The sequence below is a fragment of the Egretta garzetta genome, unplaced genomic scaffold (genome assembly GCF_000687185.1).
Source record: "Egretta garzetta isolate BGI_Z169 unplaced genomic scaffold, ASM68718v1 scaffold396, whole genome shotgun sequence".
NCBI lineage: Eukaryota > Metazoa > Chordata > Aves > Pelecaniformes > Ardeidae > Egretta > Egretta garzetta.
Genome location: NW_009259861.1, coordinates 27,523 through 40,407, shown reverse-complemented (window position 1 = coordinate 40,407; position 12,885 = coordinate 27,523). Strand labels below are relative to the sequence as shown.

At 48.9% G+C, this 12,885-nt stretch overlaps 1 protein-coding gene across 1 annotated transcript in view; it reads left to right on the top strand.

The window, feature by feature from the left end:
- TMEM259 (transmembrane protein 259) overlaps positions 1-12,885 on the top strand; it is a gene marked incomplete at its 5' end in the record, with an annotated part of 16,501 nt that overhangs the window by 2,083 nt on the left and 1,533 nt on the right. The window contains 10 exons of the mRNA XM_035895608.1: positions 315-581; positions 895-1,063; positions 3,213-3,323; positions 8,640-8,762; positions 9,118-9,218; positions 10,246-10,303; positions 10,574-10,657; positions 11,220-11,352; positions 11,776-11,875; positions 12,725-12,880. Of these exons, the coding sequence (XP_035751501.1) occupies positions 315-581; positions 895-1,063; positions 3,213-3,323; positions 8,640-8,762; positions 9,118-9,218; positions 10,246-10,303; positions 10,574-10,657; positions 11,220-11,352; positions 11,776-11,875; positions 12,725-12,880 (1,302 nt within the window). The remainder of the gene's footprint in view (positions 1-314; positions 582-894; positions 1,064-3,212; positions 3,324-8,639; positions 8,763-9,117; positions 9,219-10,245; positions 10,304-10,573; positions 10,658-11,219; positions 11,353-11,775; positions 11,876-12,724; positions 12,881-12,885) is intronic.

Sequence of the window (12,885 nt, the reverse complement as noted above, 5' to 3'; positions counted from 1 at the left end):
CACTTGTACTGCACAGGTATCGGTGGCAGCTCTGGTCTCAGGAACAGAAGGAGATTGTTCCTGCTGCTGTCTCTGCTGTGTTCCCCTGTTGATATGGTAGTGCTGAAATTGCCCGATTCTGGACTGCTTTATGGTTGATGCAGTGACCACCAGGGCTGGAAAGCATAAAAGTTCTTAGCCACTTGCAAATCCAGTTGTCCAAATTAACCCAGCGACTTCATGGGCAAAGAAACGATGGTTAAAACTGGGGAGTCTGTAAACAGGCCGAGGCTGGTTGGGCTGATGGTCTCTGCTTTGTTTCTTGCTGTGTGTAGGCTCTCTTTGTGCTCTTCATCCTGGCTTATATCCACATCGCCTTCTCCCGCTCGCCCATTAACTGCTTGGAGCACGTGCGAGAGAAGTGGCCGCGCGATGGCATCTTGCGTGTGGAAATACAGCGCAACTCGAGCCGAGCCCCCATCTTCCTGCAATTCTGTGGTGTTGAGAAGTTCCCGGGAATGGTAGTTGAGTCCACAGCTGAGGAAGAGGAGGAGGAAGAGGAGGAAATGACTGTGGATATGTTTGAAAACAGCTCTATCAAGGTAAAGATGTGTTCCTTCTGTACACAGAAGGAGATGGGAACCTGGGCGTGGGTTTGGGGAGAGATGGTTTGTTAGAATCTTAAGTGTGCCACAGTCCCTCTGTGATCCATCTCCGTCACCCGGAAATGGAGCGTGTTCCTTGGCTTTTCCTGAATTGCTACGTTAGCTGCTGATGGTTTAAGATAGAAAGTAAAGCCTGAGAAAGCGACCTCTTCCGTCTTCCCTTTGGTGGTGGAGTCCTTCGCTGGGAGCACAGAAGGGGGGAATTGAAGTGATTGCTAACATGACTTTCCCTGCCGCAATTTTCCAACAGTTTGAGCTGGATATCGAGCCCAAGGTGTTCCTCAAGCCATCCCGGGTGAGCAGCACCGAGGCACTGACCCACAACGAAAGCCAGGAGTTCTCGTTTAGTGAAGCAGCCACTAAAGGTATGCAGCCTCTGAGGGAGACTGTGTCCGAGTTTGAGATGCTAGCCAGAGCAGGTAAAGACAACTTCCACTGCTATCTGTGCTCTCTCCTTCCCCTGCCCCGTGCATCTTCCCTGCACGCCTCATTCCCTCTGGCTTCTCTGAGCACGTGCATAGTAACCTTAAATGTCTTCCCTGATGTGTTCACCTGTGGTTAATCTTGTCAATACTAACACTAGATCCACAGTGAGATCTTTCCTTCGGCTGGAGGGAGGCTGGGAGTTGGGGGTCATCCGGGCTATAAAATCTGCTGAGGCCTCTTGGTGTGGCATCGTGTTTCTGCAGTGATTGGTGCCAGACCTCTCAGATGAACGTGAACTTCTCTCTTCTGAGCAGTTCGCTGTCCTCTTGATCTTCAGGGATCCCACTGACAGCGCACACTCCTCCTATTAACAGCGTTTGGGCTGTATTTTGGGTCCCTGAGTCAACACCAGTACCGGGAATAGCTAATTAATCCTGAAAGCCACTGAGCAAGTTTTAGTGGTTTGTGAGATCCAGCACTGCAGCTCTGCATCGTTCAGGATATCATCCTGCTTTATCCCTCCCCTTGTGCCAGCACGGCTTAAGCTGCTAATGTCTCATGAACTCTAGAGGGAGATTTAGTGGCTTTGTATTATTTAAAATGGAATTCCCGTGTTGGAAAAGTTCTGTTAGGGGAGGAAATCTGTTTAAAAAAATGTTGATGTTAAAACAGAAACATGACAATTGGAGTCTTACCTAATTTGCCTTTTTCACCTACATTTTTATCCCTGAAAAGACTGGAATTCTTTGCTCTTTGGAAGTGCTGGGTGTTCTAGCTACGGGGGATCGCGAGACTGGACGCTGCAGTGGCACTGTTCCCTTGGTCTTGCAGTGGTTTCGCCTGGTGCTGATCCAGAACTCGTTACTTCTGAATTTAAGATCATTCAGTCGCATAAGACTGGAGAGCAGTAAATATTTTTGGTGCAATACCTTTATTAATAGTTCTAAGTTCTGTAAGAGTCACGTTGCACGGTGCTGTGTGCGCTGATGGGCTGTGATCTGCTGAACGCCTGGTTGGAAATGATCCAGCAACGTGGTGGGAGAGAGTTGTGCTGCTTCCCAATGTAGTTTAAAAATTCATCTTTCCAAATGGGTCCTAAATCCCAGAATACCTGTTTGTAATGATTTCCAGGTTTCTTGTGCTGTAAGGACACTAAATTTGATGTTTAGACAGAATATTTTGCCATGGAAAAATGGTTTATGATACATAGGAAGTAATTTGTTTGTTGATATTTAAACGCTTTATTTGAGCTTAAAACTGGTTTATAATGGAAACAAACGATGAAACAAACCCACCAGCCTGTGTTTGCTGCCCAAAAAGTGGGATCAGAGGCGGGGAAGTGAAGTGGGCTTTTCTGTCAGTGATGTGTCGCTGTAAGGCAGAAGCGGCAGGTACATTTCTTTCAAGTCATTGCATCCTCTTAATTTTTTTGCTGTGTTGTTGGGAGATGCCTGGCAGCTGCCTCCCCTTGCCTCTTGCAAGATACGCTGTGACGCTTTGAAAGATAAAGGATTAAATTGCTTGGCTCTGACTTAAGCAGGAGGATTTTGTCCTCTCGGAGGTGATGTAGCAAAAAGCATCTGTTTTGAACCTTTCTTTAAAAAAAAAAGTAAATAAGTCAAGGAAACTTCAGGCACCAAATTCTTTTTTGAAAGCTGTAATTGCTCCTGCCTTCAGTTTTGAGATTTGTAATTGCAGCCGTGACCTCTGTCTCCTGAGAAGTGCAGGGCTCTTGCCCTATGGAGTGTTTACTCAGTGTTCGACGGGTGTAAAGCACATTTTCTTGCTCTTGCCTAAACAACATAGAAAGCAGAAGTCAAACAGAGCAAGAGGTCTAGGGCTCGCCAGGCAAAGATGTGGGCAGATTCTGGACAGCGCTCGACAGAGCTTGGAGCCACCACCCTGAAGCTTTCCCAGAAGTCTCACGTTAAGGACTAATATCAAGGGAATGCGCTGCAATTTCAAAGAACTTGCATTGATTTGTTTTAAATTGGTCGAAGGAAGCCTGGAGCCTGTGTCTGCAACTGATTCTCTTTTCCAGAACGTGGTGGGAGGGAGGGAGGGAATCCAGAAGTGCTATTTCTTCTTGGTTGTTGTTTGCAAACCCTGCTTTTGAGTCTCCCTTCCCACCCTCTCTTGCAGTGTGGCCGCAGGAAGAGTACATTGTGGAGTACTCGCTGGAGTACGGGTTTTTGCGCCTGTCCCAGAGCACTCGCCAGCGCCTCAGCATCCCAGTCATGGTGGTGACTTTGGGTGAGTGAGGGAGCCAGCCCACTCTGGTGCAGGGGTGGGTAAGCACTCTGCAGAGATAACCTACGCGCTGTTGCCTCTTTAGTCTTGTCGAAACTATTTATATCAGTTGATGGCGCTCATTTTCTGCGTAGGAGAGCTTCTTTATGGAGTCTATTACTTTAGTAGGTCATACCTTTCCAGGAGGAAATGGCGGAGCTTGTTTCAGTCAGCCCTAATGTTATGTCCAGCACAGTTTTCTCACTGAGGAAGGAAGAGCCTCATGGTACTGAAGATCTAGGCTCAGCACGGAGCAGCAGCAGCACGATGTTAGAGCCTAGTGGCAACAGCAATTGGGCATGTGTCGGGGACGATGCTGAGCAGACCTGCTTGGCACTGTCTCAACGTACGTCTGTGCCCCCGTTAGCACCAGCAGCCCATTTTCCTGGAACAGTGTTCTCTTCTCCTGGCATTTGCGCCATTAAAACCTGTCCAAGTCAGAAATACGGTCTCAAACTTTCTCATGCCTGTGATCATAATTGATCTGTAACGAGCTGTAATGTAGCAATCAGACTAGAGTTCGTTCCTTATTCCTAATCAAGTTGAAGTGCAGCTGGGCTGGAATTAAGCAGTGATCCCGTATAGGTGATGGGCAGTTTTCATGGTAAATGTCTATTCACTGACCTGGGTCTCCAATTCAGCAAGACAAACTTCTCCATAAGTACACTTGTACTGCACAGGTATCGGTGGCAGCTCTGGTCTCATGAACAGAAGGAGATTGTTCCTGCTGCTGTCTCTGCTGTGTTCCCCTGTTGATATGGTAGTGCTGAAATTGCCCGATTCTGGACTGCTTTATGGTTGATGCAGTGACCACCAGGGCTGGAAAGCATAAAAGTTCTTAGCCACTTGCAAATCCAGTTGTCCAAATTAACCCAGCGACTTCATGGGCAAAGAAACGATGGTTAAAACTGGGGAGTCTGTAAACAGGCCGAGGCTGGTTGGGCTGATGGTCTCTGCTTTGTTTCTTGCTGTGTGTAGGCTCTCTTTGTGCTCTTCATCCTGGCTTATATCCACATCGCCTTCTCCCGCTCGCCCATTAACTGCTTGGAGCACGTGCGAGAGAAGTGGCCGCGCGATGGCATCTTGCGTGTGGAAATACAGCGCAACTCGAGCCGAGCCCCCATCTTCCTGCAATTCTGTGGTGTTGAGAAGTTCCCGGGAATGGTAGTTGAGTCCACAGCTGAGGAAGAGGAGGAGGAAGAGGAGGAAATGACTGTGGATATGTTTGAAAACAGCTCTATCAAGGTAAAGATGTGTTCCTTCTGTACACAGAAGGAGATGGGAACCTGGGCATGGGTTTGGGGAGAGATGGTTTGTTAGAATCTTAAGTGTGCCACAGTCCCTCTGTGATCCATCTCTGTCACCCGGAAATGGAGCGTGTTCCTTGGCTTTTCCTGAATTGCTACGTTAGCTGCTGATGGTTTAAGATAGAAAGTAAAGCCTGAGAAAGCGACCTCTTCCGTCTTCCCTTTGGTGGTGGAGGCCTTCGCTGGGAGCACAGAAGGGGGGAATTGAAGTGATTGCTAACATGACTTTCCCTGCCGCAATTTTCCAACAGTTTGAGCTGGATATCGAGCCCAAGGTGTTCCTCAAGCCATCCCGGGTGAGCAGCACCGAGGCACTGACCCACAACGAAAGCCAGGAGTTCTCGTTTAGTGAAGCAGCCACTAAAGGTATGCAGCCTCTGAGGGAGACTGTGTCCGAGTTTGAGATGCTAGCCAGAGCAGGTAAAGACAACTTCCACTGCTATCTGTGCTCTCTCCTTCCCCTGCCCCGTGCATCTTCCCTGCACGCCTCATTCCCTCTGGCTTCTCTGAGCACGTGCATAGTAACCTTAAATGTCTTCCCTGATGTGTTCACCTGTGGTTAATCTTGTCAATACTAACACTAGATCCACAGTGAGATCTTTCCTTCGGCTGGAGGGAGGCTGGGAGTTGGGGGTCATCCGGGCTATAAAATCTGCTGAGGCCTCTTGGTGTGGCATCGTGTTTCTGCAGTGATTGGTGCCAGACCTCTCAGATGAACGTGAACTTCTCTCTTCTGAGCAGTTCGCTGTCCTCTTGATCTTCAGGGATCCCACTGACAGCGCACACTCCTCCTATTAACAGCGTTTGGGCTGTATTTTGGGTCCCTGAGTCAACACCAGTACCGGGAATAGCTAATTAATCCTGAAAGCCACTGAGCAAGTTTTAGTGGTTTGTGAGATCCAGCACTGCAGCTCTGCATCGTTCAGGATATCATCCTGCTTTATCCCTCCCCTTGTGCCAGCACGGCTTAAGCTGCTAATGTCTCATGAACTCTAGAGGGAGATTTAGTGGCTTTGTATTATTTAAAATGGAATTCCCGTGTTGGAAAAGTTCTGTTAGGGGAGGAAATCTGTTTAAAAAAATGTTGATGTTAAAACAGAAACATGACAATTGGAGTCTTACCTAATTTGCCTTTTTCACCTACATTTTTATCCCTGAAAAGACTGGAATTCTTTGCTCTTTGGAAGTGCTGGGTGTTCTAGCTACGGGGGATCGCGAGACTGGACGCTGCAGTGGCACTGTTCCCTTGGTCTTGCAGTGGTTTCGCCTGGTGCTGATCCAGAACTCGTTACTTCTGAATTTAAGATCATTCAGTCGCATAAGACTGGAGAGCAGTAAATATTTTTGGTGCAATACCTTTATTAATAGTTCTAAGTTCTGTAAGAGTCACGTTGCACGGTGCTGTGTGCGCTGATGGGCTGTGATCTGCTGAACGCCTGGTTGGAAATGATCCAGCAACGTGGTGGGAGAGAGTTGTGCTGCTTCCCAATGTAGTTTAAAAATTCATCTTTCCAAATGGGTCCTAAATCCCAGAATACCTGTTTGTAATGATTTCCAGGTTTCTTGTGCTGTAAGGACACTAAATTTGATGTTTAGACAGAATATTTTGCCATGGAAAAATGGTTTATGATACATAGGAAGTAATTTGTTTGTTGATATTTAAACGCTTTATTTGAGCTTAAAACTGGTTTATAATGGAAACAAACGATGAAACAAACCCACCAGCCTGTGTTTGCTGCCCAAAAAGTGGGATCAGAGGCGGGGAAGTGAAGTGGGCTTTTCTGTCAGTGATGTGTCGCTGTAAGGCAGAAGCGGCAGGTACATTTCTTTCAAGTCATTGCATCCTCTTAATTTTTTTGCTGTGTTGTTGGGAGATGCCTGGCAGCTGCCTCCCCTTGCCTCTTGCAAGATACGCTGTGACGCTTTGAAAGATAAAGGATTAAATTGCTTGGCTCTGACTTAAGCAGGAGGATTTTGTCCTCTCGGAGGTGATGTAGCAAAAAGCATCTGTTTTGAACCTTTCTTTAAAAAAAAAAGTAAATAAGTCAAGGAAACTTCAGGCACCAAATTCTTTTTTGAAAGCTGTAATTGCTCCTGCCTTCAGTTTTGAGATTTGTAATTGCAGCCGTGACCTCTGTCTCCTGAGAAGTGCAGGGCTCTTGCCCTATGGAGTGTTTACTCAGTGTTCGACGGGTGTAAAGCACATTTTCTTGCTCTTGCCTAAACAACATAGAAAGCAGAAGTCAAACAGAGCAAGAGGTCTAGGGCTCGCCAGGCAAAGATGTGGGCAGATTCTGGACAGCGCTCGACAGAGCTTGGAGCCACCACCCTGAAGCTTTCCCAGAAGTCTCACGTTAAGGACTAATATCAAGGGAATGCGCTGCAATTTCAAAGAACTTGCATTGATTTGTTTTAAATTGGTCGAAGGAAGCCTGGAGCCTGTGTCTGCAACTGATTCTCTTTTCCAGAACGTGGTGGGAGGGAGGGAGGGAATCCAGAAGTGCTATTTCTTCTTGGTTGTTGTTTGCAAACCCTGCTTTTGAGTCTCCCTTCCCACCCTCTCTTGCAGTGTGGCCGCAGGAAGAGTACATTGTGGAGTACTCGCTGGAGTACGGGTTTTTGCGCCTGTCCCAGAGCACTCGCCAGCGCCTCAGCATCCCAGTCATGGTGGTGACTTTGGGTGAGTGAGGGAGCCAGCCCACTCTGGTGCAGGGGTGGGTAAGCACTCTGCAGAGATAACCTACGCGCTGTTGCCTCTTTAGTCTTGTCGAAACTATTTATATCAGTTGATGGCGCTCATTTTCTGCGTAGGAGAGCTTCTTTATGGAGTCTATTACTTTAGTAGGTCATACCTTTCCAGGAGGAAATGGCGGAGCTTGTTTCAGTCAGCCCTAATGTTATGTCCAGCACAGTTTTCTCACTGAGGAAGGAAGAGCCTCATGGTACTGAAGATCTAGGCTCAGCACGGAGCAGCAGCAGCACGATGTTAGAGCCCAGTGGCAACAGCAATTGGGCATGTGTCGGGGACGATGCTGAGCAGACCTGCTTGGCACTGTCTCAACGTACGTCTGTGCCCCCGTTAGCACCAGCAGCCCATTTTCCTGGAACAGTGTTCTCTTCTCCTGGCATTTGCGCCATTAAAACCTGTCCAAGTCAGAAATACGGTCTCAAACTTTCTCATGCCTGTGATCATAATTGATCTGTAACGAGCTGTAATGTAGCAATCAGACTAGAGTTCATTCCTTACTCCTAATCAAGTTGAAGTGCAGCTGGGCTGGAATTAAGCAGTGATCCCGTATAGGTGATGGGCAGTTTTCATGGTAAATGTCTATTCACTGACCTGGGTCTCCAATTCAGCAAGACAAACTCCTCCATAAGTACCCCTGCTGAAAAATTATTGGTGTTCATGCTTCCCATTTTGCTTGATTTGGGTTATTTTTACAAGCTGATCAGTGTACAGTAGAACGCAGTACCAGCTTCAGGAGATGGAACTGAACAGCCTTCGTTAGTGCCCAGAGCATTCGCGTGTCCCCCACTGCGGGAGGATGGAGGGGGATGGTAGGCCCCAGCAGTGTCATGCTGAGGCCAGCTGATGGCTCAAAAGTCTCAGCCTGGCCCTCATGAGTCTTACCAGAACTTGTTTCTCTGGCCCATTATTTGGGGCGAGCCTAAGGATAGTCCAAGCCTAGAAGGCAAACTCCTTTTATGTCTGTGCCAACAGAGAGTATGACAGCCCTGATGTAATGCTGAAGGCCTGATCGACACTGGTATTTTGACAGTGTGGCTGGATTTGTCAGGGTGTGACGTTTTCCCTCCCAGTCCTGCCCAGTTTGGTTATACTGCCAAAGGTCTGAGTGCAGATGCAGGTCTGCTGGCAGATGTGTCCTGAGCGAGGAGGGGGCCATGTGCTTGCCTTGCTGCCTCTGTGGCTTAAGGTATGAACAATCTGAATGGGGCTTTTTGTCTCCTCTAGATCCTACCAGGGACCAGTGCTTTGGGGACAGGTTCAGTCGCCTACTGCTGGATGAGTTCCTGGGTTATGATGACATCCTGATGTCAAGTGTCAAAGCTTTAGCTGAAAATGAAGAAAACAAAGGTAAGGCTTGGAGGAATCGCTTTCAGCAGCCGTGCAGAGCAGTTGATGTTTTTATGATGGATGCATGAATATCGTCTTCTGACTATTGATTAATCTCTGCGCAGGGAACAGTTCCCTGTGTTATTGTAGGGATGTTATTGTCAAGGACAAAATGAAACGAGCCGGGGGGAGAGATGTCTGCAAACGTGATTTCCTGCTGCCTTATTGCACTGCATAACAACAAGAGTGCTGCCGTGGGGAGGTGTTGCCACAGATTTTGCTTTAAATCCTATTTCTTTAGAAGGCACTGGAAGTTTGTTCTTAGTTTGTGGGTTAATCACGCTGAGCTTGTGGGTTACTGTTGGGTTTTTTTCAGGTTTCCTTCGCAATGTGGTGTCTGGGGAGCACTATCGCTTTGTCAGCATGTGGATGGCTAGGACTTCATACCTGGCAGCCTTCGTCATCATGGTCATATTTGTAAGTCGACGGGAGCTAGGCATTGCGTATGTCTGATGTTACAGTACAGGCCCGAGCTCTCGTCTGCTTTTGGAGCTAAGCTGATGGAGTACGAGGTTCTGGTCTCTTTTTTTTTTTTTTAATGTGTGTTCTTAAAAGTCCTAGAAGTGAAACAAATGGAGGAGCTGAAATAGAATGAAATAATGGGGGTTTTGTCAAAAGAAAGATTGAGTTTGAGAGTCTCTAAGTGTAGTTAAACACTCGGTGCCAGGGCACAGGGTGCAGAATTTCGTCCTCTGAGACTCTTTAAGAACAGATCTAACTAATTTGCCAGGAGTGATCAAGATAGAAGCGACTCTCCTGTGGTTATGTGTGAGGTGATTACAGATAAGTACTAGACAAGATCCCAAGTGGTAACTAAGCTGGTGTTCATAGTCTTGGGTGACGGTCTCCCTTTGTGTCTGACTGTCCGCCGATGCAGCTCCTTGTACCATCACATTGTGGCTGGTGAGGGAGGAGGAACTGAGTGCTGGGTGATGGTTGTCGGGGAGGCGTTATGAGCTGCTGGGAGGAGCACAGGCGTAGGATGGGAAGAAACCCTGGTTCCAGCTCTGCTGCTGCTGTTTGGTTTGGCCCCTGCTCAAATATTCCGAATCGGCCTCTTTACACACAAATCACTGACCGCCTATTTCACGGCAGCAATACAAAGATGAATTGCTGTTTGTGAAGTCCTGATACACTCTTTGGGAAATGGTCTGTGTGGCTCAAACTAACAAACGTGGGATATGCACAGCACGCTGTGCAACACTGCGAGTCCAAGCTTGCCTGTCCAGGCCTCTGCCGTAGCGTGATTCTGAAAATGGCTCCCTGGACCCGTGTGGTTCTAACGCCAGCTTCTCCTGTGTGGCTCAAACTAACAAACGTGGGATATGCTGTGCAACACTGCGAGTCCAATCTTGCCTGTCCAGGCCTCTGCCGTAGCATGATTCTGAAAATGGCTCCCTGGACCTGTGTGGTTCTAACGCCGGCTTCTGTTCTCATATTTCAGACTCTGTCGGTCTCGATGCTGTTGCGCTATTCGCACCATCAGATTTTTGTCTTCATTGGTAAGCATCTCCTAAGGGATTCAGGGTGTACTGGGCACTGTGCCTGCTCCAGCGCAGTGTATTGTGTATATACTCTTGAATATATCCCCCCCTGTGCCCCCGTCACTGCGCTCGCGAGAGCTGTTCTGTCTCTTGGCAAGTGTCAGGGATGCTGGGCCTGGGACAGTGGACACTGCACGTTGCAGTGCTCTGAACGGGGAGTAGTGTGGGGGCGCAGGGCTCCGTGGCCCCACATCCGCTTTGTGTTACAGCCTGTTTTCCTTCTTGCAGTTGACCTGTTACAGATGCTGGAAATGAACATGACAATCGCATTCCCTGCAGCCCCCCTCCTCACCGTCATTCTGGCTCTAGTAGGTAAGGACGTTGGCTCACTTCTTGTGTACGTGCAGCAAGTCCCTTTGGGATCTGTAGGAAGCATAATTCCCTGTTCTGGAAATGAGCAGGTGGTTGGTGTGTCCACTCATCACAAGGTGGCAGACTCTGGAATTTGATAGCACAGTGAGCTGCGTTGTCCTTCCGGGTCCCCTGGAAAAGCAGTTCATTTGGGAGTCACATAAACGGAAGCTTTGTCTGTCCCTTCAGTTCATTTCAGATTTGCGCTTCCTGTGACCACCTTGCTTTAGCACAATTTGAATTTAAAAAACAAGCAACAAAAACCCCACCAAAATCTGCACTGTCTGGAGGCAGCTGATCCTCTGGCCTGCATAGTGACCGCAGGCAGCAGCAAAATGTGTTTGCCCTCAGCTGCTGCTTTAAACAGAGATGATTTATCCTGCTGTGGTCTTTGCTGCGCAGTCACGCAGCCCCGGCTCTGGGCACGACCGAGGATCCCTCACACGTTCCTTTGGGAAGCCCTTTGCCAAACTGGTGTCTGTGCCCTGCAGCGTGCTGATGTCAGCCACCCTCTGTCCTGTAGGTATGGAGGCCATCATGTCCGAGTTCTTCAATGACACCACCACGGCGTTTTACATCATCCTTATTGGGTGGCTGGCTGACCAATACGACGCTATCTGTTGCCACACCAATACAAGCAAGAGGCATTGGCTCAGGTAAGCGCCGGCTGGGACCTTGTTCCCGTGTTGTGCGTTCTCGGGGGGACTGCGCGTCCTGTTCTCTGGTGGGAGAAGGCTGCTTTGGATCCTTTCCAGCCTCCCAGGTTGGAGGGCTCCCACTCTTCCGAGCTTCTGTACATCTCCTTGGGAGCTGCACTACATGTCATAGCGTCCAAAGTGCCATCGCTTTGACCTTGGGTCTCAGGCCTGGGTCTCAAGAATCCCCTCAATCCTTTGCCCACCCTTTGGTTTGCCCTGTTCAAGACCTGTTTGTAGCGAGGCAATTCTAATTGCCTGTTAATGGGAGTCTGCACCACCCTGTGCAAGGTGCCGCAGCGCAGGACGGGATTAGGGGTAGAAAGAAACTCAGGTTTGTCCTGTCTGCTGACCTACCCTGCTGTTTTTTGCCTTGCTGTCCAGGTTCTTCTATCTGTACCACTTTGCCTTCTACGCTTACCACTATCGATTCAACGGGCAGTACAGCAGCCTGGCTCTCGTCACCTCGTGGCTCTTCATCCAGGTGAGTAGCTGCCATGCCTGCTGCGCCGTGGTGCAACCAGCCCCATGGAGCTTCAGTCCTGGTCACTCCACCCACCTCAGGGGGCTCTGGCTGCCTGTGGTTTAAACTGCTGCGTTGCTGATTGCTCACGCTGCCCGTGGAAGGGAATCAGCTGCAGGTGGTTTTTATCAAACTTCTTGTCAAGCTGAGTTTGAGTAGCAATCTTTTATTTATGTAAGAGATTGAAATAGTCCCTGGTTTGACAATGGAACAGCAGGAGGCTGTGGAACAGCAGGGCTTCTTGGTCGCTGGCTCAGATCCAGCCACGTGACTGACAGTAGGCTGATGTCAGCTGAGTTTTGGAAGGTGTTAGGGAACGATTTCTGTCCCGTCTTTCTGGAAGAAATCCCACCGAGGATCTCCCGTGCGGAGGCTGAGGAGTTGGTCAGGTCTGTGCGATGAAGATGCTGGCCAGGCCAGCTCTAAATCGATGGCTCCAATGTCCTGGTTCAAGCAAAGCTTCCATGTGTCTCTGGCTGTTGCCCTGCCCCCTTTCTCTGCTGCAGGATGGAGGCAGGGAGCTGAGGATGGGCCGGGGAAATGCCTTTACCTTTCCTGTTCCCAGCCCTCGAAGGGGACGGGGGGTTGTACTCCATTGCCTGTCTTCAGAGGGAAACTATAAAAGCAGCTTTCAGGAGTCGTAGTAGAAGGGATCAAATCTTCCCAAGGTTGTAGGTAACCTCCTGGCTGTCAGAGCAGCCAAATTCCCCGGTCACTGTCTACAGCATGAGGAAAGCATAGTCTTCTCAGGTATGTCAGGGCTCGCAGCCCAGGCCCAACGAGTGACTCCTTTCCCTTTGCCTTCTCCAGCATTCGATGATTTACTTCTTCCATCACTACGAGCTGCCAGCCATTCTCCAGCAGATCAGGATCCAGGAGATGCTGTTGCAGAACCAGCAGGTGGGCCAGGGGACGCAGACCACACTCCAGGACAACCTCAACAACAACACTACAGCTGCCCCGTTGATGTG